The 23,465-nt window shown below is 39.1% G+C and overlaps 1 protein-coding gene across 1 annotated transcript; it reads left to right on the top strand.

Annotated features, from left to right (window-relative positions):
• Positions 1-328: 328 nt before the first annotated feature.
• Positions 329-22,805, top strand: LOC138428859 (acyl-coenzyme A synthetase ACSM4, mitochondrial). The gene is made up of 13 exons (XM_069569792.1): positions 329-529; positions 2,454-2,664; positions 5,781-5,988; positions 11,819-11,962; positions 12,697-12,853; positions 15,028-15,107; positions 16,714-16,837; positions 17,471-17,551; positions 17,689-17,790; positions 18,254-18,381; positions 18,474-18,573; positions 21,446-21,565; positions 22,719-22,805. The coding sequence occupies exons 1-13, from the start codon at positions 329-331 to the stop codon at positions 22,803-22,805; spliced, it is 1,743 nt and encodes a 580-aa protein (XP_069425893.1).
• Positions 22,806-23,465: the final 660 nt, after the last annotated feature.

The following is a 23,465-nucleotide window of genomic DNA, read 5'->3' on the forward strand; positions in this document are numbered from 1 at the left end:
GGAAGAAGATAGGAACAGAAGATAGGAGCTTGACAGCTCTATAGTTGTGGGCTGTTGTTGTTGCTGTTATTTTTAAGAATAGCCTGGTAACAAAGAGGATGAAGAGGAAGAGTCTAGTAGTAGAGGACTGATCAGGGGCTAAATCCTCAGCTGTAGAGAAGGATGGGGTGTTTTCAGATATTTTCCAAACTCCTGAGGGTACACAGCTACAGGTCCACTTCCCAATCTCACCACAGAGCATGGGAAGAGACTAACACTCCTCACCAATCTTTCCCCACAGACTGCAGTATTTCCACATCCACACAAGCTAACAAAGCCGTTTGGAACCATGAAGATTTTTTTCCGCTACCAGACATTCAGATTCATCTGGCTCACAAAGCTATCTGGCCAGCGCTTTCACAAAAGTCACCAGCTGGGGGCGCCTCTGACTCTTGCCGACTTTGAAGCCATAAATCGCTGTGAGAGATCACTGCCTAAGAACTTTAACTTTGCTGGGGATGTGCTGGACCAGTGGTCCCAAAAAGAGAAGGTATAAGATGACGGGCCTCCTTTAAATGCTCGATGTCTACCTCTCAGTTTTCCATTTCCTTGTTCTCTGGCCATTTTTAATTCCATTCTGCCATACCTTTTGGTTTCCTTTGTTTTCCAATTGCCCTTCTCTCTCTCCAGGGAAGAACTTTGCACCACAACTACGTATGGCTGTCTTCATCCTCAGCCCCCCTCATCATGGTTACTCAAGGAATTACGCCTCTTTCCCCTCGTTTTCCCCAAGTTGAACATAGCAGCTCTTTGTTCTCCAATTCTTCTGTTTGGGTTGGTCACAAAAAAACAGTAATTTGAGCTTTGTTTTTATGAACAGTCGTTGGTGCAGAAGCAGAGGTTGAGAAGGAAAAAGCGATACATTTTATGAAGTGTTTAGTGTATCCCCAGGTCAGGGTCCCTGCATACTGACCTCCCACCCCCAGTCAGGCATTAAACTGAACACTTTACTTATCAATGCTTACCAAAGTGTACTGCGAGGGCCCTTGCTTCAGAATATATACTAGATGTACAAGGTACTGAATATGTGGAGTTAATTCTTCCTAGTAAATGAATGGACAGTCTTCCTTCAAATCCATTGTTTTTAGCATCTCTCTTATATTTGATACACTCACTTTTGAACAGAGAGCACAGGTAGAAGATGAAAATCTCTAGCTAAAATGTAGGGACATATTTGTTTTCAGTATACATACTTATTTTTCAGTAATTTTTAGCAAATTGTACTGATTTTCCCATTATGGTGGTATTAATAATTAAACATATTTTCCTTCTTAAGTAAAGTATTCAAGTAAAAATGAGTCAACAATGTAAAGAAGAATACAAAGAGCAATAGCACAAGTGTAGACAGATCCGGAACAATAGTGATACTCAAATGACAAACGATTGAGAAATACTGATCTGTATTATTTCATCAAATCCCCATCACCACCCTGCAGATAAGGGGGCTGCCGATAAGGAACTTAACCTCACAGAAGGTAAGCTACTTATCCAAGTTCCCCAGTTCAAAGGTAAATGAGCCAGCTTCTGATCTTACAGAGCTTTAATCCATTGGATAGGGATACCTCTATGATATCACAAAGTTTAATGGAATAAATGGGAATGTGCATACAAAGCTGCAGGAACCCAGAGAAGTCAGGAGAAGTGGGAGCTAAGAAAGACTTGACCAAAGAAGTGAAATGAGAACTGGGCTTCGAAGTATTTTCCAACTAGGGAAGGTAAAGGGAGCCTTCCAGATGGGGGAAGAAAAGGGCAGTGATATCTCCCCCAAGTAATACATAAAGCAAAGAGATTTTACAGTACAGACTTCTAGAATCACATATAAGAAATTTGCTCCAGAAAGCAATCAAGGTCCTTCCACAAAGGCCCTCCATCTTGTTCTCGGTTACCTACGAAAGCCATAGCTTGGCCTTTTGGGTAAAAAATGATAAGTTTCTAATCAGTCTTGGTCCATTCATTTTGCCTTTTGGTTGGAAGAGAGTCTAACTTAAACAAGAGAGAAATTTATCAAAGGGATGTGGGAGAGGTCACAAAATTGGGTTGGAAGCTGGAGTTTTCACAAGGACAGGAAGCAGGACAGATGCATAAGCACCAAGAGCCAATAGACAGATTTTGCTCCAACCATATTCTATCTTTTTGTTCTTCTCAGAAAACTCTAAATCAGGGACAGAAGGTGTGATTGGCCCAACTTGGGTCACAGGCCCACACGCTAATCAGGGAAGGACGGGCACCCTGGTGGGTTGTCTCAACAAGGCAGTATTTGATAGAACAGTGGCTCCCCCACAGACAAACTGGGTTCTGTTACTGGTCTCTACCAGCACAAGTGCTGAGGGAAAGATACCGAATATGTCCCATCTGTTTGATGACCACTCATTCAAGCCTTCTCTCCTCTTTCCCATGTGCCTATGCATACCTAGACAGGAGAGAGACCAGCCAACCCAGCCCTGTGGTGGGTGAATGGCAAAGGGGATGAGGTGAAATGGAGCTTTGGAGAACTGGGCTCCTTGTCCCGAAAGGCTGCCAATGTGCTCACCAAGCCCTGTGGTTTAGAGAGAGGAGACCGAGTAGCTGTGATTCTTCCCCGAATCCCAGAGTGGTGGCTCATAAACGTGGCTTGTATGAGAACAGGTCAGTGCCAATATTTAACATTTCTAAATCATGCAGAAACAGAAAAAGACTGAAAGTAGAGGTTTTTCTGAATTGTTAGTCCTGACTGAAGTTATGCTTGCAAAGAACAGAAAAACTGGGTTGAAATTAGAAGCAATCATGATGCAATAATAAAACACTACCTCAAGAGGTAAGGATTATTGATGCCCATTTTGCAAGAAAGGAAACTGATGTTCAGAAAGGTTAAGTTTGCCCAGAGTCCCCAGCTAGAAAGCTATGCAATTGGAGCTTAAACACAAAACTCTATTAAAGCAAATGTGTGTACCAATACCTCTTTGCAGTGCTGGTTATGATGTGTTCATCCAGATGCTCCAGAACTTACTTCTCTGAATGCATGTGGATTCTCCCTGACATAGCAGTACAAAAGGAAGAAAAAAGGACTTTATAACAAAATGACTTTTAAGACTAAAGTTGTAGATTCCAGCTGGAAAACCTTTGCCTCTTTCCAGAAAATTAATGTATTAAATGACACATTTTCTCTCACAGTAGTAATTTATAATGTACCCCAGTAAAATTTCTACAGAACTCTTTTCCTTTCTAGGACAGAGTTCAAGAAACCACGGCCAATGAGTTGGCCATTTATTTTTGTAAATAAAGCTTTAAAGTTTTAATGGAATACAGCCATGCTCACTCATTTACATATTGTCTATAGCTCTTTTTGCACTACAACAGCAGAATTGCTAATTGAAATAGAGACGGTACAACTCACAAAGTCTAAAATGTTTACTATCTGGCCTTTTACTGAAAAAGTTTGCACACACAACAAAAATGTTTATAAGTCAATCAAAAATAAACAAGAATACCAAAGGATATGCTACTATACAGAACACAAAAACGCTTGTTGCAATATCATTAATAATAGGAAAAAATGGAAACAACTATATAGGAACTATTAAATAACATAAAAACTAGCTGAGAATAAAGTTTAGTGGAGGTGTGGTTATTGCTAATTGAAATTATGATGCTTCAATTTGCTGGAATGTCATTAAAAGAATAATTATAAGGATTTCATAATAGTGTTGAAAAATGCTCTCATTGCCAATATTACATAAAAATAGCAATATATAAAATTCTTTTTACATTCACTATAAAAAGGAATTTGCAAATGTGAAACCAATTGTGGGTTGGAAAGAGATTAAAGGTTTTATTTGTCATAAAAATATACTAATATTACTTAACATAATGTATGCCATTTGTGAAATGCTGAGATTAAAAACAAAACCACAAGCAGAATGGTCAAAAATATACAATTAATTAAATGTCAAACAAGCGCCTGAGGATTACGTTTTCAAGTTCAGAATAATTAAATCTCAGTAAACACTGAGATACTAGTACTATGCACCACATAGCTAAATACTTTGTTTTTGCTGTAAAGCGTAAAAATCTGAAATTCACTAGAAGAGAACTTACTCCTGACCCCCAAGCTATCCATTGAATACATCCACATCACAAATCCCCCAAGAGTACTAATAATTTCTGAGCCACTAAGAACAAGTGGTTTGCAAAATAATCTTATATTTTTATATTGAGTGAATGATGAGATATTTTCTTGATTAACTTCCTTATCACATCAAATATTTATTCATCTTCTCAAGAGGGGATGACATGTAAGAGCTTTTAAAATATATTCAGTAATTAAAGTTTCCTTCCTAGGAATTCAACTCCATATCTTCCTATTTAGCCTACTTCAGGGAACTCACCAAGAAATAAGGAGTCTGGTATATGACACAGGTCTTAGGAGTCTGGGAAGTGTATCTTTGAATCTTGGTTCTGCCACTTACTTTACAGCCCCTGGGCTAGTTGTCATCTGTCTGCTGGGATTAATTTTAAGTGAGATACCAGGCATATATTACATACTCAATAAATGGTAGTGACTCTTTGTAATGCTTTACATACATTCCACTTTGTTGCCATTGATCTGCTTTAGAAAGTGCAAACCACTTTCCCTCTGTTTTTCATCTAATTCCCCCACATATGTTCTTCTCATAAGGAACTAGTACTTTAAAATCAGGCCCATCACAGGCCAATGTTTAGAATGATGTGAAACTGTGGAATAAATTAAGCATTGCCAAAGTAGTGTAGGCACACATCAATGAACACAGACCACTGAGAAAACCCAGGTTTGAGGGCTGACTCTTCCACTTGCTTGGCTCATATTCCGTCAAATGGCAACAACTGGTTGCTTAGAACAGTGGTCTCCAAGTATTTTTGGCTATACAATCTATCAAAAAAATTATTGGGACACATATACTCCCATCTGAATATAGTTATTTAAGTTTCTACTTTGCTAATACAGTATATATATTATAAAACATATACAAAAATGAGATAAAGTCATAAACAGAATTCCATATCTCCAATAAATTTTAAAAATTCTAATTTCTTCTCTTATCCCTAGTGGCTTATCTTGCCAAACTCATTTGGAAACCATAGGTTCAGATGATTGGATGAATTGATATTCATGACAATGTAAACCTGTAAAGTGCTGTAAAATGTAAAGTACTGTTTAAGTGTTATATGACAATGACTAAAATGGTACATAATAATAGCTCACCATTATGATGGCTCATGGTAAAGAATCATCTGCCAATGCAGGAAATGTGGGTTCCATCCCTGGATCTGGAAGATCCCCTGGAGAAGGAAATAGCAACCCACTCCAGTATTCTTACCTGGGAAATCCTGTGGACTGAGGAGCTTGGCAGGCTACAATCCATGGAGTGGCAAAAAGAGGCAGACATGTCTTAGCAACTAAACAACAACAGCATAATGCTTACTATATGCCACACTTACTATTAGTTTCCCCATTTTACAAAGAAGGAGAGGAAGACACAGAGAGATGAAGGAATAAGTTCAAGGTCACAAAGCAAGTATGTTGCAAGAATGGGATTAGATCCAGGGACTGTCAGACTCTGAAGCCAGTGCTCTAAGGATCTCTCAGAGATCAGGGTCCTGTGGGATGTCCCTGGAGACCAAGACAAGGGTAGCTGAAGGTTAGATTTTGCAGCTATTTGCCACGCAGGCACAAAGCCCAAGTTTCCACAGTCCATGGTCTATCCAGAGGCCTGTCTCTTTCCCAGGGCTTGTCTTCATGCCAGGAACAACCCAGCTGACAGCAAAAGATATCCTCTATCGGCTGCGTGCATCCAAGGCCAAGTGCATTGTGGCCAGTGAGGAGGTGATCCCAGCAGTGGAATCCATTGTGTCTGAGTGTCCAGACTTGAAGACCAAACTCCTGGTGTCTCCACACAGCCAGAATGGGTGGCTCAGCTTCTCAGAGTTATTTCAGTGAGTATTTTCCCCACATCACTTGCAGTGCCAGCAATAACATCAATCACAACTACATCTCAGAGTCTCCTAGCCTCCAAGGACTCTTGCCTACTGTGGGTTGATCCGGGCTCCGTCTCAGGAAGAAATCACCTAATAAAAACATTTTAAGGACAGAGAAAGGGCTGTAGCTCTGCTTCCATTTCCCTCCTTTTTACCAGGGCCTGAGATGAGCATCCTACCTGACTTAGCACTCGCCTAAGTCCTGGAGCACATCTCCCACAACTCTCACTGCCTTGACTCTGGCCACCATTTTCTTTCCTTAGATTGGTTTACCTCAGGGCTTTGGCACTTGCTGTTTCTTTCTATCTGGAATGCTCTTCCCCAGTCCTTTTCACGGTTGATGACGTCCTATCAAATTTCAACTCAAATGTCTTATCCTCAGTGAGACTATCTCTGACCACCATGTCTAGAGCAGAGTTCCAAGCTAGTCCACCACATCATCCTGTTGTGTTCTTCATAGTACTCATCACTATCCAAATATCATATCCACTCATTTGTTCCTGTATTTACTATCTGTTTTCCTCCTCTGCAATTGACAAATGACGACCCATAGGCCAATTCTGGCATGGTACTCACTTTTATAAAGTTGTGTTGGAACATGACCACACTCATTTCTGTACATATTGTCTAGAATGGCTCTCATCGTATAACAGCAGAGTTGGGTAGCTATGGCAGAGACTCTAAGACCCCCAAAGCCTAAGATATTTATTATCTAGGTCTTTACAGAAAAAAAATTTCCATCCCTGTTCTAAACAGTAAGCTCCAAGAAGGCAAAGGCACTGTTTGTCTGTTTGACTGATCACTCTATTTCTAGTTCCTACCATTTAGTTGGGCCCTAAGAAATGCTTGCTGAGGACTGAACAAAACAGCACACTTAACCTCAGTTTTCCTTATATGTAGAATAGGGATGCACATGTCTCAAGTGTTGTTTTGAGGATAAAATAAGCTAATAAGAAAGTGCTTCCTAAACTGTAAAAAAGGGGGTAAAATGTTTATTAAATCTGTTATCCTTCAAAGAGCTGTTAAGTACCTTATGTTTTTTTAAAAAATACTTTTGATTAGCTTATGAAAAGAAGACATATAAACTCTGTTGAATAAAGGCAGTTTCCATTGCTGGAATAAAATTTTACTAGTAATCAAAACTAGACCCTGTTGGTCAAACCCAAAATGTTTTCCCACAGCTATGCCAGAGAATGTTGTTTGTGTCTTTCATGAACTGAGTACCTCTGGATAAGTCAAGTAACATCTCTAAAACTCTGTATCTTATCCATAAAATAAAGATAGTATAGTATCTACCCCAATGAGTTGTATAAAAATCAAATGTGATGAAGCATGTGAAGTTTTTAGCATAATGCTCGGCACAGAGTAATCACTCTGTAACATTTATAGTAATTATAATTATTATTAGTCTCAAGTTAACAAAGCCATTCAGCAGTACAGTAATTCCCTAAGGTAGTGTTATTCAATTGAATATTCATATCCCTCAGTAAAATATTTGTAACACACTCCCCTAATACATATGTATTTATTTATTTATAAATTATATGCATGTACTTTTGTGCACCAAACAAACAGAAAAAATAATTATTTTAAAGAATGAATTCTAAAATACATGTAATTTGAAATTCTATTTTCTTCTCATCCCAGTCATCTTGCATACACTCCTAGGCAGCAAGTTCCCCCACTTTCAAGACTCCTGTCCTAAACAACTCTGCCACATTCTGTTGAGTCCCCAGAAAACCTTTAAAGCATCACAAAATCCACAGGAGACAGAGAACTTTGAACTCACATGAATTTCAAATTGGAATTTATACATTTGGGGAGTGTTTTTCAAGGTAAAGAGAATCCTCACTTCAAACCAACAACTTTGGAGTGTCATAACTTGACAACCGACATGGATTGTTTCTCTGAAAGCTAAGGAAAAGAGAGCCATAAATTGCCAACAACTGGCTGTTCTCTCAGAAAACCACACACAGCCATAATTAGGACTGTTTCCTTTGGTTAGAGTCAATCTTCTGGGAGTTCACTTTAAGGCTTCTCACTCAACTTCTGTCTCCCATGGATAGACGTTCATGAACATTTTCCAGAATATTATACTAGAATGGGGAAACAGTTAAAATTATGTGCCTGACTGATATTTCTCTTTTCCTGTCCTAATAAAAAGGACCCTTCCCTTCAGCTCAAGACCCTGGATTCTGATCATAAGGGGCTTGAAACAGTGTTCCAGGAAGAAGAACTATATGAACAAAAGCATGGAGGCAAAGGAAATCCCAGAATGCAAAGAAAGGACTGCAAGCAGTTTGGGGTGGCTAGAAAAGGAAACATGAAGTCAGAGAGGAGGTCAGAAGAGCAAGCAGAGGCCAGACACTGGCCTCTCATATAAAGAGCTGACTCTTTGTGGTCCCATGGCCTATACAGTCCCTGGAATTCTCCAGGAGAGAATACTGGAGTGGGTAGCTGTTCCCTTCTCCAGGGGATCTTATCAACCCAGGGATCAAACCCAGGTCTCCCACATTGCAGGCATATTCTTTACCAGCTGAGCCATTAGGAAAGCCCAAGAATACTCAAGTTGGTAGACTATCCATTCTCCAGTGAATTTTCCCAACCTAGGCATAGAACCAGGGTCTCCTACATTGCAGGTGGATTCTTTACCAGCTGAACTACCAGGGAAGCCCAAAGACTGAACATGTATGCTAAATTTTTAACTTGACCCTATGAACAAGGGGTCTGGAGAGGAAACTGGCAACCCACTCCAGTATTCTTGCCTAGAGAATTCCATGGACGGAGGAGCCTGGTGGGCTGTGGTCCATAGGGTCACAAAGAGTCGGACACGACTGAGCAACTCTGAACAATCACATGAACAAGGGAAGCCAATGAAGAGTTTTAAGAAGTGAAGTGTCAAGGTCAGTTTCCAGTTTTAAACAGATTGCTCTGGCAACTGCATAAAAAATAAATTTGAATAGAACCAAAACTGGAATCAGAGAGACCATCTGAAAGGCTTATCTAGGGGAGCAATGATGAGGTTCTAAGTCCAAGCTCTGATGAGTAGCACTGAGAGAAGGAGGCATGCTAAAGAAAGAACTAAAAGGATTTGGAGACTGACTGGACGTGAAGAATGAAGGCAGGAATCTTCTACTTTTTAACTTGGATGACTTAGTGGGTGGGATACTATCAGCTGGAGAAAGTTTAAAGTTGTGTGCTCAGTTGCTCAGTCATGTCTGACTCTTTGAGACCCTACAGACTGTAGCCTGCCAGGCTTCTCTGTTCATGGGGATTCTCCAGGCAAGAATACTGGAGTGGGTTGCCATGTCCTCCTTCAGGGGATCTTCCCAACCCAGGGATCGAACTCAGGAGTCGAACCCAGGTCTCCCACATTGCAGGCAGATTCTTTACTGTCTGAGCCACTGGACTGAGGGGACTAAGAACAAACAAATGTGTAGCAAGTGGTAGATATTTGAGTCTCAGGTTCAAGGAGGTAAGGATATAAATCTGGAATTATCAGCATTTAATCAGTTCCAAAAAACTGATTATATATATAACTCAGGTATGCAAAGAAAGATACAAGTCATGCAGTGGAAACACTGCTTGAAAATCTACTTGTCACTCACAAATTATGTTTCTTTGTTTTAAAAACCAAAAGCTTTATATCAAAAGTTTTACATACTAGATTAAGAAGCATTCAAAGATGAGCTGGGAAGTTTTGGTTTGTTTTTGTTTGCTTGTTTGTATCAAATAGTGTGATGACATTCCCCTTTCTGCAGTCCAACACATACCAATTTCACCATATATTGTACTGAAAAAGTCAATACAATTGAATGGGCTATTTTTATTTGGGGAGGGAGGACAAGGGGTGGGATAGACAAGTTACCAAGAAAACTACATTAATATTTCATGAAACTATATTTGACAATATAGTGTGTGTTTATATCATTAATCCTTACTGTTTTATTTTTTTATTATTTTTTTTAATCCTTACTGTTTTAAAATTTCAGTGGCAATCTTAATTAGGATGGATTGAAATGGTATCCTCAACTCTGTTTCCTTCAATTTGAGATATTAAAAAGATTATATGTGAGTTTCAAAAATTCCTAGGTGTTCTAGTTCAGTTCAGTTCAGTTCAGTCGCTCAGTCATGTCTGACTCTTTGCAACCCCATGAATTGCAGCACACCAGGCCTCCCTGTCCATCACCAACTCCCAGAGTTCACCCAAACTCATGTGCATCGAGTCGGTGATGCCATCCAGCCATCTCATCCTCTGTCGTCCCTTTCTCCTCCTGCCCCCAATCCCTTCCAGCATCAGAGTCCTTTCCAATGAGTCAACGCTTCGCATGAAGTGGCCAAAGTATTGGAGTTTCAGCTTTAGCATTAGTCCTTCCAAAGAACACCCAGGACTTATCTCCTTTAGAATGGACTGGTTGGATCTCCTTGCAGTCCAAGAGACTCTCAAGAATTAGGTATCAAATACTGAGTAACAAACCAACTCAAAAGTTAGTGATGTACAAACAATCATTTTATTTGCTCAAAATTCTGTGAGTTAGAAATTCATGTAAGTCTCGGCAGAAGCAATTTTATCTCTGCTCCACATCAGCTCAACTGGAACTGGAGGATCCAAGTGGGTTCACTCATAAGTCTGAGACTTTGGTGTTAGCTAAACATTTCTCTTCTCCCACCCATGCCCTGTCTCTCCAGCAGGACAGTCTGAACATTTTTATGTGGTGGCTGTGTTCCAGTGAAAAGTGAAACTACAAAGCCTTTGTGGCTTAGGCTGAGAAGTTGCGCAACTTCTCTCATGTTCTGTTGGTCAAAGCAAATCTTAAGACAGGCCCAGATTCAAGAAGAGAGGACACAGGCTCCATTCCTCAGTGAGGCATGCCTGGATGGAAGGAATTGTTGGGGCTGTCTATGCAGACAATATTACACAGATATTATTATCAGTTAAAATGCTCTTAACTTCAGCAATAGAAGGCCCAAGTAAGCATGGCTTAAACAATACAAATTTATTATATTACAAATAAGAAGTACAGAGGTAGAATGGAATGAGAGTTGGTTAATTCAGTGTTTTTTTGAAGATAGCATGGACGTAAATTCATTCATCTTTCTATCATGCCATCCTCAGTGTGGATGATAATCCCTCTTGTGATTCCAACATGGCTAGGCTAGTTCCAGGCATCAAGTACTCTTGCAACAATATCCAAAGGTCAAAAAGCAAGATGAATGGGGTAGGGACAGGCAGTATTCCTCCCTCGTCACTCTTTAGAACAAGGAAACATGTCTCATAAAGCCTTTAAATCCCTTTGACATAATTGCATCATATGCCCATTCCTAACTCAGTAACTCAGAGAAGGCAATGGCACCCCACTCCAGTACTCTTGCCTGGAAAATCCCGTGGGTGGAGGAGCCTGGTAGGGCGCAGTCCGTGGGGTTGCTAAGAGTTGGACACAACTGAGCTACTTCACTTTCACTTTTCACTTTCATGCATTGGAGAAGGAAATGGCAACCCACTCCAGTGTTCCTGCCTGGAGAATCTAATGGTCTAGTGGTTAAGCGGTTAAGTTTTTATGCCCTCACTTCCAAGGGTACAGGTCCAATCTTTGGATGTAGAACTAAGATCTCACAAGCCACACAGCACAGCTGTGAAGTCCCTATAAGTTTTCCCGAGAAATTTCTCTCAGGGAGGCTTTGGATTACGTTCTGGTGTCAAAAAGGTATAAGTAGCAAAGCAAAAGAAATATCAGAGTTAAACTGTTCTGCCATGTTCAGTCATCATCTTGGGGCCCATACTTTACAGAACTGCCTCTGCAGAGCACAGTTGTGTGGAGACAGGAAGTCAAGAACCAATGGCTATTTATTTCACCAGTGGGACCACAGGCTCTCCCAAGATGGCTCAACACTCTCAGAGCAGCCTGGGAATTGGGTATACCCTCTGTGGAAGGTAAGGAGGAAAACTGTTTTGTTTTTTTTTTTAATTATACCCTGAGCTGCCAACATGTATATCCAATTGCCTAGTTGGCACCTCTACTTGGATGGCTATTAGCTATTCCCAATGAAACATCTACAAAATAGAACCCTCAATGTCTTAAGTCAGGAAATTGTACCATCTAGCCAACTGGTCAAGCAAGAACTTAGAAACTGACCTTGATTCAGTCCCCACAACAGCATGTCTGGCTCCTTCTCCTTTTGGCCATGTAAATTTGCCCACCCAGAAAGGCCTTCCAAGATGTCCTAAAACTATCACATTACCCTATTTCATTTTCCTCATAGCATTTATCACTATTTGAAATTATGATATTTACTTAGATACTTATTCACTATCTATCTCCCTAAAACAAGGGCAGAAATCTGGTCTTCCTTGCCCTCTGCTATAGAACAATGTCTATCATATAATATTTGCTCAGTAAGTAGTTGTCACCTCAGTGGACAAACTTGGAAAACCATGCCAAACCCAGACTCCCACTCTACTCTCAGACTACCTAAGATTCTGAAAAGTCCTCTGACAAGAATGAGAGGTAGTACCGCTCATCCGGCCATGGGGCTTCTTTCGACCCTTCTCCATAGCCATTGAGGTTCCAAGGCAAGGCTGTTCCTTAAGGACACAAATTTGTTTACTTTCCTGTTTCTTTGTTTTATTTCAGCTTGGTCTTCTTGTTGCTTCCCCATATCACTTAGGTATTGGCTAGACCTGAAGTCCACAGATATCATATGGAACATGTCTGACACTGGCTGGATCAAGGCTGCCATTGGCAGTGTGTTTTCCTCCTGGCTTCAAGGAGCTTGTGTCTTTGTGCATCGGATGGCCCAGTTTGACACCGATACTTTCCTGGATGTAAGTCACTACTTCAAATTACATATAGTTAGGTTTCTCTCATCTTTCCCCAAACCAGAGAGACATGATTCCTCAGAATGCAGGACTTCTTGGGCTTAAGAAAAATCATTTCTTTTTTAAGAAGTAAAGTCTCCAGAGACTTGGCTTTAAAATGTATTTAACAGAGTGAAGAAGGAACACCCACAACGCTCTTAAGCATAAGAACCCCTCTTGTGCTTCAAATTGCTCAGGATTTGCTAGTATCACTAAATCAGTGGCCACCTGAGAGTCTGGTTCTAAATAACAGATTAAGTCTCAAGTCTAAATAAATCTTTGGTTTCTGTTTCAGTGAAACAAAGACAAAAGTTGATAAATCCGAATTCCTGTGTAGAGGAGATTGAAGGTGGTGTCACCTTTCTCCCAAAGTAGCGCCTTTCATTCTCCCTCCACCCTGTGCTTCTCACTTTGCTAATTCTCAGAACCCAATATTCTTAGCCAGCAACAGCTAGAATGAGATATCAGATGGCTCCAGTTTCTTTAGCCTTTAGAAAAATGTGATTCAAGGCCAATTATTTTTCAACCCCATGAATGATCAATCAAGTTTAACAAAATACTTATTATTAAAAAGACCACACCTGTGTGACTAAAAGCTATGCTCACCCTGTTATTTTGCCAACTGGTTTGACGAGATGGTTTGTGAGTTTTCACAGAAATTTAGAGTAACATAAGAACTTGGGTTTCTCCATCAGATTTGTAAAGTGACTTGAAGTAGATAAGTTAATTTTACAATTTTAAAACCAACATTTATAAAATAAGAACATTTTATTAGTTACAAAATATTCTCTTTCATGAAGTATTAAATGTGTTATAATATGTAATAGAAATATTTAACAATATATTAATATAACATCACATATAATTATATATAACATTATTAGTGAGACAAAATGAGAATAAATATTAAAGTAAAATATTCTTTTTATAAAATATTAAATGTGTAAGATTTAAATATCTTATATGTCATTGACAAATTATATATTAATATAATATTGATATATGTTTCATGCAATATGAAATACAAATATTAAAATTGTTCTCATTCAGTTGCTAAATTGTGTCTGAACCTTTGCTACCGCACTGACTGCAGCATGTCAGGCTTCCCTGTCCTCCACTATCTCCCAGAGTTTGCTCAAACTCATGTCCATTGAGTCAGTCATACTCTCTAACCGTCTCATCCTATGACACCTTTTTCTCCTTTTGCCTTCCATCTTTCCCAGCATTGAGGTCTTTTCCAGTGAGTTTTCTCTTCATATCAAACGGCCAAAGTATTGGCACTTCAGCTTTAGCATCAGTCCTTCCAATGAAAATTCAAGGTTGATTTCCTTTAAGTGTGACTGGTTTGATCTGTTTGCTGTTCAAGGGACTCTCAAGAGTCCACAATTAGAAAGCATCAGTTTTTCAGCACTCAGCCTTTTTTATGATCCAACTCTCAGATCCGTACATGACTATTGGGAAAACCATAGATTTGACTAAATGGACCTTTGTCAGCAAAGTGATGTCTTTGCTTTTTAAATATGTTGTCTAGGTTTGTCATAGCTTTCCTTCCAAGAAGCAAGTGTCTTTTAATTTCAAGGTTGCACCACAATTTGAAAGCATCAGTTTTTTAGCACTCAGCCTTTTAGATGGTCCAACTCTCGCATTCATGCATGACTACTGGAAAAACCATATTTTTGACTATATGGACCTTTGTTGGCACAGTGATGTCTTTGCTTTTTTAATACATTGTCTAGTTTGTCATAGCGTTCCTTCCAAGATGCAAGTGTCTTTTAATTTCATGGCTCCAGTCACCATCCACAGTGATTTTGGAGCCCAAGAAAATAAAGTCTGTCACTGTTTTCATTGTTTCCCCATCTATTTGCCATGAAGTGATGAGACCAGATGCCATGATCTTAGTTTTTTTAATGTTGAGTTTTAAGCCAGTTTTTTCACTCTCCTCTTCCACTCTCATCAAGAGGCTCTTTAGTTCCTTTTGCTTTCTGCTGTTAGAGTGGTATCATCTGTATATCTGAGGTTATTGGTATTTTTCCATGAAATGATCCCATGTCAATGAAAGAAAAGAGGAGGTTGTAGACATCAGCTCCAGTCATTGCCTTTAATTAACCACTGCTGATATTTTGTCTTTCTCCATCATCCAGACGCTTACCACTTATCCCATCACGACCCTCTGCAGTGCTCCCACCGTGTACCGGATGCTTGTGCAAAAAGACCTTAAGAGGTATTTGGGCAGAAATCTCCATTTGAACCACAAACAAAAGTTATAATCCAGCAACACAGATCTCCCCTTTTCAGTACAAGATAGTTTCTCAGTCTCACCGTTACTGACATTTTGAACCAAATAATTCTGTGTCATGGAGTGCTGTCCTTGGCTTTGTAGCATTCTACCTCGCCTCTACCTACTGTTAATCTATATCAGTAGGACTTCCCTCTCCATCAGTGGTGATGATCAGAAATGTCTCCAGACATTACTAAGAGTGTCCTAGAGGGCAATCTCCCACCCCTGGCCCCCAACATCCCCAGTTTAAGAATCACTGGGAAACCCTGTAGGAACAACAGAACATTTTTCCAGAGACAACAAGAGTTCTGTAATCCCAGCGCTTTCATCACCCCGCCCTAAAACACACACACACACACACACACACACACACACACACATCTATATTTATACTGCCTTGAAGTTAATAAAGTCTTATGACTTAAAGCTTATATTCAACTTAGCCAAATCACCTGAACGTTAGGTGAAGTTGCAAAGTATATTTATTTAACTAACATGAATTTAATACATAAGGAGAGAGAAAGAAAGAAAAATTTAAGTCATTACAGTCACCTGCTTCTCCCCTAAACCTGGCTCCTTCAAGGACAAAACAAACAGAAAAAAGGCATCCTTTGTTCCCCCAAGGTGTGGATGTCTAGCAGGGAGATAGCTATGAGAAACAATAAAGGAACATGAATCTTCCCTTATCCTAATCAACTCCTTGTGGCCCTCAGAATGTGAACGACTTGCTCAAATTGTAAGATTAATTCAAGGACTTCTATTCTGAATAGGCACAATTCATATACCAAACCCTCCCTCCCATTATGGACCTCACTATGTTAGAACTGAGCTGTTCCAAGCTTTCTCACCTGAACCTGGTTGGGCAATTGAATAGTAAGCCACTGGTTAAAAGCTCACACTACAAAGTCAAACAGGCGAGACTCTGCTCTTAATAGTGGATCGCAATCACTCAAGAGGACCTTGCTAAGGCTCCCTTAACTCCATCCATAAGAGGTATTTAAGAGCCACCTCACGGGTTGTGGTAAGAATTCAACAACAGCAGCATGTTTGTTAAATGAGATACTTGACAAGTGATAAGTGTAGAGTACAGATTATTCAACTCTGCTGTTTATCATTTGGGAGAGCTTGGGCAAGTTCTTTAACTTTTTTCAACCTCAATGTTTTCATCTGTAAAACAGAGTTTGTGAAGATCATGAGAGTGCTCCACAAGCCCTTGTAACATCATAAATGTTCAATTAATATTAGCTGCCATAGTTCTTGGCTCTTAATAAGTGCTTAATATCATTATTAGCATTTTCTCCAACACTTTCCTCTCTTGAATAACCTGCTAAAATGTAAACTCTACCAAGAAACTGTTTTGATCATAACATACCCCATGTGCCTAGAACAACGTCTGACAAGAGTAGGTGCTCAGCAGATATTCTCTGAGTGAACTTTCCTAAGACTTGCCCTTCCTCACTGTTTGCTTGTTTCCAATGTCCTAGTTATCTGGCAATGAAAGCCACTCATATTTTGCTCCCCAAAGACCCCAGTGAAACTCTCTCTCCAGATATAAATTCAAGAAGCTGCGGCATTGCTTGACAGGAGGGGAGCCACTCAATCCAGAGGTGCTGGAACAGTGGAAAGTGCAAACTGGATTGGAGCTGTATGAGGGCTACGGACAGACAGAAGTGGTATGTTTAATGGAAAAAGTTTAGCCTTTCAACCCCAGGACTGTCAACTCAGCCCCTGAAGTGTTCCCATCATGCTCTAAATTGTGATGGTATTTCCTAAAGCTTCTAAATTGCCCGACTAGATTTGAATGAAGGGGAATTATGATTATTCTTGGCTTTCCTGCCCCTTTCTCACACAGGCTAAGTCTCAGAGGTGTTAGAGATTGAAGAGGTTCAAAATTGAATAGCTCATCTTTCCAATGCACTGGAAAGGACCCCAGAGAGTCCCAGTGGGGCTTAATAGAACTTAAGGTGCACTTAATTGTACTCAGCCAAAAGGAGAGATTTTCAAAGTATAGTCCCCAAACCAGCAGTGTCAGTAGCACCCATGAATTTGGTAGAAATACAAAATCCAATACCCTGGCCTCTCCCTGACCTATGAATGAGAAACTGGGATGGAGCCCCAGCAATGTGTTTTAACTGACACATACTCAAGTTTGAGAACTACTAGTCTCAAATAATATATTTTGGAAGATGAGCTCAAATACTTGAAAAATCAGTCAAAACTGGGTCTTGGATTTCATTGTCATGATATATTAATAGCTACAAAAAATGAATTTTTGCATAGTGACATAAAATCCATTCTCTTAATAGGGAATAATTTGTGCCAATCAGAAAGGACAAGAAATTAAACCAGGCTCAATGGGGAAAGGAGTACTACCCTACGATGTCCAGGTGGGTAATACCGAACTGGTTCAACAAAGAAGAGAGACTATTTCAGATTTCTGCTATTTGTTACGTAACTATTACTAACCCAGTTTCATTTTGTGAAAAGAAAGTTTTAGGTACCTAAATTGTTTCTTTCATTCTAGATTATAGATGAAAATGGCAACATCCTACCACCTGGAAAAGAAGGGGAAATTGCCCTCAGGCTAACATCTACACGACCCTTCTGTTTCTTCTCTGAATATGTGGTACAAGAATGTAGAACTTTAATAGACTTTAATAGAAAAGGTGGTATAATAGGGAGTCATATAGACTTGGGTCCCACATGTTTTGCTATATAACCTTGGACAAGTCACAAAATCCAAGTCTATTTCATCAGCTGTAAAATGAAAAAATATATATATTATCTCTCTCCTAAGGATTTTGTAAAGATTAAACTCTATGTGAAAGAAACCAGATACTTTGGTTGTCCTCAGAAAGGACACCTGGATAGGCTTTAGGGGGTGAGGGGAGGTAGATATGGGGTGCATATCTATGGTGGCATAGATAATATTATTTACTATACTCATATTATTTTGTATTCTTTACCAGGAACTATCTTTTTAAATTTTTTTATAAATAGAATATGAAATGTATTAGTCACTTCATGGGTGCCATACCCCTTCTTCTGTTCTGCTCAAACTAATCCCCAGTGCCATGTTTGATCCATAGGACAATCCAGAGAAAACTGCTGCCACCATAAGAGGGAATTTTTACGTCACTGGAGACAGAGGAGTGATGGACAGTGATGGTTATTTCTGGTTTGTTGGCAGAGCTGATGATGTCATCATATCCTCTGGGTATGTACATTTGGTACTTTTAGAAAGTCACAGTTTACCAAGGGAATCTTCTACTTAGGTGTAGATATCAAAGGTTTCTTTTCCCCTGCTAGGTACCGTATTGGGCCATTTGAAGTGGAGAGTGCACTAATTGAGCACCCAGCGGTTGTTGAATCAGCTGTTGTCAGCAGTCCAGATCCAGTCAGAGGAGAGGTAGTATGAATGTCACTAATCAAAGTGGCAATCTTGTATTTTCAAGTTGCCCATCTAGCCACTTTAAAGAATGAATCAAAAGTAGTCATGTAATACTCATTATGAGACATACACACAGCAATATATACTAGGCAATCAACTTTACAAGTGAGTTGTGTACCAAAGGGAATGTTTTAAGATTCTTTTAGCAGCAAATGACAGAAACTCAACTCAAACTGACCTATATTTCTTAAAAAAAAAATCTATTGGCTCACAAATCCAAGGGTCCATGTGATGTTAGCAAAACTTAGTCTGTCTCTATTTCTTGCTCTGCTGTTCCTTATGTTGGCACTATTTGGGCAGGTTCTTCCCACCTGATGGTAACAAACTCCAGATATACTTAACAAATTACATCTTAACAACCCCAGGAAAGGAGACAGCCTTTTGCTGTCTTTGCAAAGACTCTTTGCTATCTGGCTCGACCTGGATCATATGCCAGTCACTGGACATAGGAGTTAGTGTCCACCCCATCAGAGGGTAAAGTAATCCTTCATAGGCAAATCAGGGTGCTGTTACTGAAAAGGGAAGACCAGATACTGCACAAGCAAAAGCAGATTTTAGTATATGTATGATTGTCGTGAAATTCAGACTATACTTTCTCACAGAGACAGTGCAAATAGGAGATTGTGACCAAGTTCCCAAACAAATCCCACAATCCTAATTAGGACCCAATGAAAGGGACTTCAGGGAATGACAAAAGTAGCCTTAGTTTTTGATGTTCAGTTACTCAGTTGTGTCTGACTCTTTGGGACCCCATGGACTGCAGCACGCCAGATTGCCCTGTCCTTCACTATCTCCAAGAGTTTGCTCAAAATCAGATCCACTGAGTCGATGATGCCATCCAACCATCTCACTCTCTGTTGCCCCCTTCTCCTCCTGCCTTCAATCTTTCCCAGCATCAGGGTCTTTTCCAGTAAGCTGGTTCTTCCCATCAGGTGGCCAAAGTATTGGAGCTTCAGCTTCAGCATCAGTCCTTCCAATGAATATTCAGTGTTGATATCTTTTAGGATTGACTGGTTTGATCTTGTTGCTGTCCAAGGGACTCTCAAGAGTCCTCTCCAGCTCCACAATTTGAAAGCATCAGTTTTTTAGTGTTCAGCCTTTCATATGGTCCAACTTTCACATCCATACATGACTACTGGAAAAACGATATTTTTGACTATATGGACCTTTGTTGGCAAAGAAATGTCTTTGCTTTTTAATATGTTGTCTAGGTTTGTCATATTGTTCCTTCCAAGAAGCAAGTGTCTTTTAATTTCATGGCTGCAGTCACCATCCACAGTGATTTTGGAGCCCCAGAAAATAAAGTCTTTCACGGTTTCCATTGTTTAACCATCTATTTGCCATGTGATGGGACCAGATGCCGTGATCTTAGTTTTTTTAATGCTGAGTTTCAAGCCAGCTTTTTCACTCTTCTCTTTCACCTTCATCAAGAAGCTCTTTAGTTCCTCTTTGCTTTTTGCCACTAGAGTAGTGTCATCTGCATATGTGGGGTTATTAATATTTCTCCTGGCAATCTTAATTCCAGCTTGAGCTTCATCCAGCCTGGCATTTCCCATGATGCACTCTGCATATAAGTTAAATAAGCAGGGTACAGCCTTCACAGACTCCTTTCCCAATTTGGAACCAGTCCATTGCTCCATGTCTGGTTCTAACGGTTGTTTATTGACCTACATACAGGTTCTCAAGAGGCAGGTAAGGTAGTCTAGTATACCCATCTCTTTTAAGAATTTTCCACAGCTCAGTTGTGTCCAACTCTTTGTGACCCCATAGACTGTAGCCCACCAGGCTCCTCTGTCCATGGAATTCTCCAGCCAAGAATACTGGAGTAGGTTGCCATTTTCTTCTCCAGGGGATCTTCCTGACCCAGAGATCAAACCCAGGTCTCCTGCATTGCAGGCAGATTCTTTACCATCTGAGCCACCAGAGAAGCTCCAGCCTTAGTTTTAGGAGGAAGTCAAATAGTATGGAAGAGAGAATTTTCTTTTCTTCATGGAAGTTTCCTATATACTCTATGTCAAAATTTCAAAAACACTTTGCTTATCAGCATTCCCCCACATCTCTTTCTGTATTCCTGGCTCAAATTATACGTGACCTTCTGTGGATCCCATACTCATATCTCCAGTATCACCTCCATGATCAATGGATCCTGTTGTCCAAAATACTTTTCTCCTGTCACCAAATTCTCCTTCTCTCAATATAACTAACTTATTTCAGCTGAATGTCAGAAGTAAATATGAATTAGAATCAATGTATGAATTGTTAATAATTTATATTCACCTCAGTAATTATCTAGTTAGTGGGTTTTAAATAGTATTACAAAGAGAAGCAAAAAATATCAGGCAAGAAAGACTTTTTACAGCAGATCAGTTCTCTCTGAGTCCATCTCTCAAAATACACACTTTCTCCATCAGGCCTCCTCAAAACCCTCTCAAAACACATATTCTCTAAACCTCCAACAATCCTCTACTACTTCTTAAGTATGATGGAATAAGTGGCTACCTGTCAATCAAGGACTGCCTATTTAATAAACAGGGTTAGTCTGGTTGAAATGTTAAATACTAGGGTGACATGAAAATAAAATGAAGCCTTTAGCTTTATTGAACCACTGCATTCCTCACTCTCTCAAACCATTTATCTGGAATTAGATCTCAAAACCTCACTGTATAGTTGTATTCAAGCTTTGTTCATAGGTGATCTCCAGCATATGCATGCATTACTCAACCTACTATTAACAAACAATTAAGTATTGGTGTTCAGCATTGATTCCAAACTCTTTGACGTGTCTGAAAAAGAAATATATTGATATAAATTGATTTTTTTCCTCCTACAGGTAGTGAAAGCTTTTGTTGTTTTATCTGCACCCTTTAAATCATCCAACCCAGAGAAATTAACTCTTGAACTTCAGGATCATGTAAAAAAATCAACTGCACCTTACAAGTATCCAAGAAAGGCAAGTATTGTGCCCAAAAGTTAAATGTTACCAAATAAGTATCTAAACTAGTAAGTACATATATTAGCTTTTGATGTTACAGTAACTCATTATACAAGTAGAAGACACCTGTTTCAACTTTAGCTCTAAGAATTTTGCTTTAAAATACTTTATATTAGGATACTACAGATGTTTGAAGAAGTAGAATCTTTGGTCATCTCTACAATACTAAGTAACTACTAAAGATCCTTATCAGACTAATCAGTCCCATTTCATATGAGGAAAAAAAATAGTGGCCAATTGTTTTCAAAGACAGCACATGACTTATCTATCATAGTACTTTTGGCCCATTATACCTTTCTAAATTCAAAGCATGTGACTTTAAATATTAAGGGATCAAATTCAAGGGACAGGAAGAAAATATTATCCAAAGAAACTGGGGGAATTTTTCCTGAAACCTTCTCCAAAGGAGGGGTTTAAGGACAATTCTATATAAAGACACACAGATGGCACTACAATTTCCTTCTTGTCCTAGAATCCTATTAGTTGATATTGACTGATCCTCTACATGAGAATTCAGTTTCAATTGGCATCATTTCAGCTAAAATGTAATTTCAACCTAAGCAACCTAATTTCCATTCAGTTCACTTAATCAGTGCCTAGTTTCTTTTCATAAATGTTTGAGGACATTTTAAAATACAGCAGTCATATCTTGAGGAAGAGCAAAAAGTATTTTACTGTCAAGTCAGGGCCTAAGTGGAAAATTGTATATACTCAAAATTATCTTTAAAAAACCTCCCCAGAACTTCCAGGACCCAGTTCTTAAAAGGTCAAAAAAACGAGAATTAACTTGATGTTTCTCTTTGCGTTTAGCTGTGGCCTCCATCTCCCTGCGGAAGTAGAGACCTAGGTCTGGTTTGAATTAGAGGAAAGCAATAGAATAAAGGGACTGTCCTTCTGTAAAGCAAATCAGAGTTAAAAACCAGCATGATGGAGCTCCACTGTCACCTTTATATATAAACAGAACAGTTTCTGGTGACCAAGACATTCAATTAGCTTCACAAACAGACACTGGAAGTCAACGGACAGTTGATCAGACACTTAAAGTCACATGCTTTACTAGTGGGGATAGTAAATGATCAAGTGTCTCATAATATGTTTTTCTGTTAACTAGGTGGAATTTGTTAAAGAACTCCCAAAGACAATCACTGGGAAAATCAAACGCAACGTTTTAAGAGACCATGAATGGGGTCGAACATAGCCTGACAAGAACACAGTGGCATTAAGCAGTTAACAGGGCTGCTTTCTTTTAGTCCTTGCTTCCCAATAATTGAGTGACTACTCTCTTAAAATGCTTACGATCTTTCCTGGTTGAAAAACTCTACTGAGTTTTTGTTTTGCACTTTGCCAAAAAATAAGTAAGTAAAAATCTAAAAATATTTGGAAAGAAAATGATGATGACCAAACAACAAAGGCAATGATAAATGGCTTGTAGTGTTTAAAACAGGAGTCAAATGATTAATTAGAAAAGCATAATGGACAATGAATTTATCTTGTACCTGATCTTTTCAAAATAAAGATTAGAACTATTCTAAGAGAAATGCTCAAGACACGATTTCTTCTACTTAAAATCTTTATATGCTACTAATTCTTTAAGGTGAATCAAAATACTACTCTTAAAGTAAGGACTCTAAAGAATTCAAAAGTCAATAAATGAACTTAATTAAGTACTGTACTATATACTTCATTTTGAAGCAAACTTACTGTAAAATATCTAACATTTGAATTAGACATAAATGCTTAAAAGTTTTTAGTTATTGAAGAGAAACTAATATTTGTATCTTTCCTTTTTGGACAATGCACATGACTTTTAATACATAATTTGACATAAAAACATCTTTTATGATTAAACTACTTTATA

The sequence above is a fragment of the Ovis canadensis genome, chromosome 24, assembly GCF_042477335.2.
Source record: "Ovis canadensis isolate MfBH-ARS-UI-01 breed Bighorn chromosome 24, ARS-UI_OviCan_v2, whole genome shotgun sequence".
Taxonomy (NCBI): Eukaryota; Metazoa; Chordata; class Mammalia; order Artiodactyla; family Bovidae; genus Ovis; species Ovis canadensis.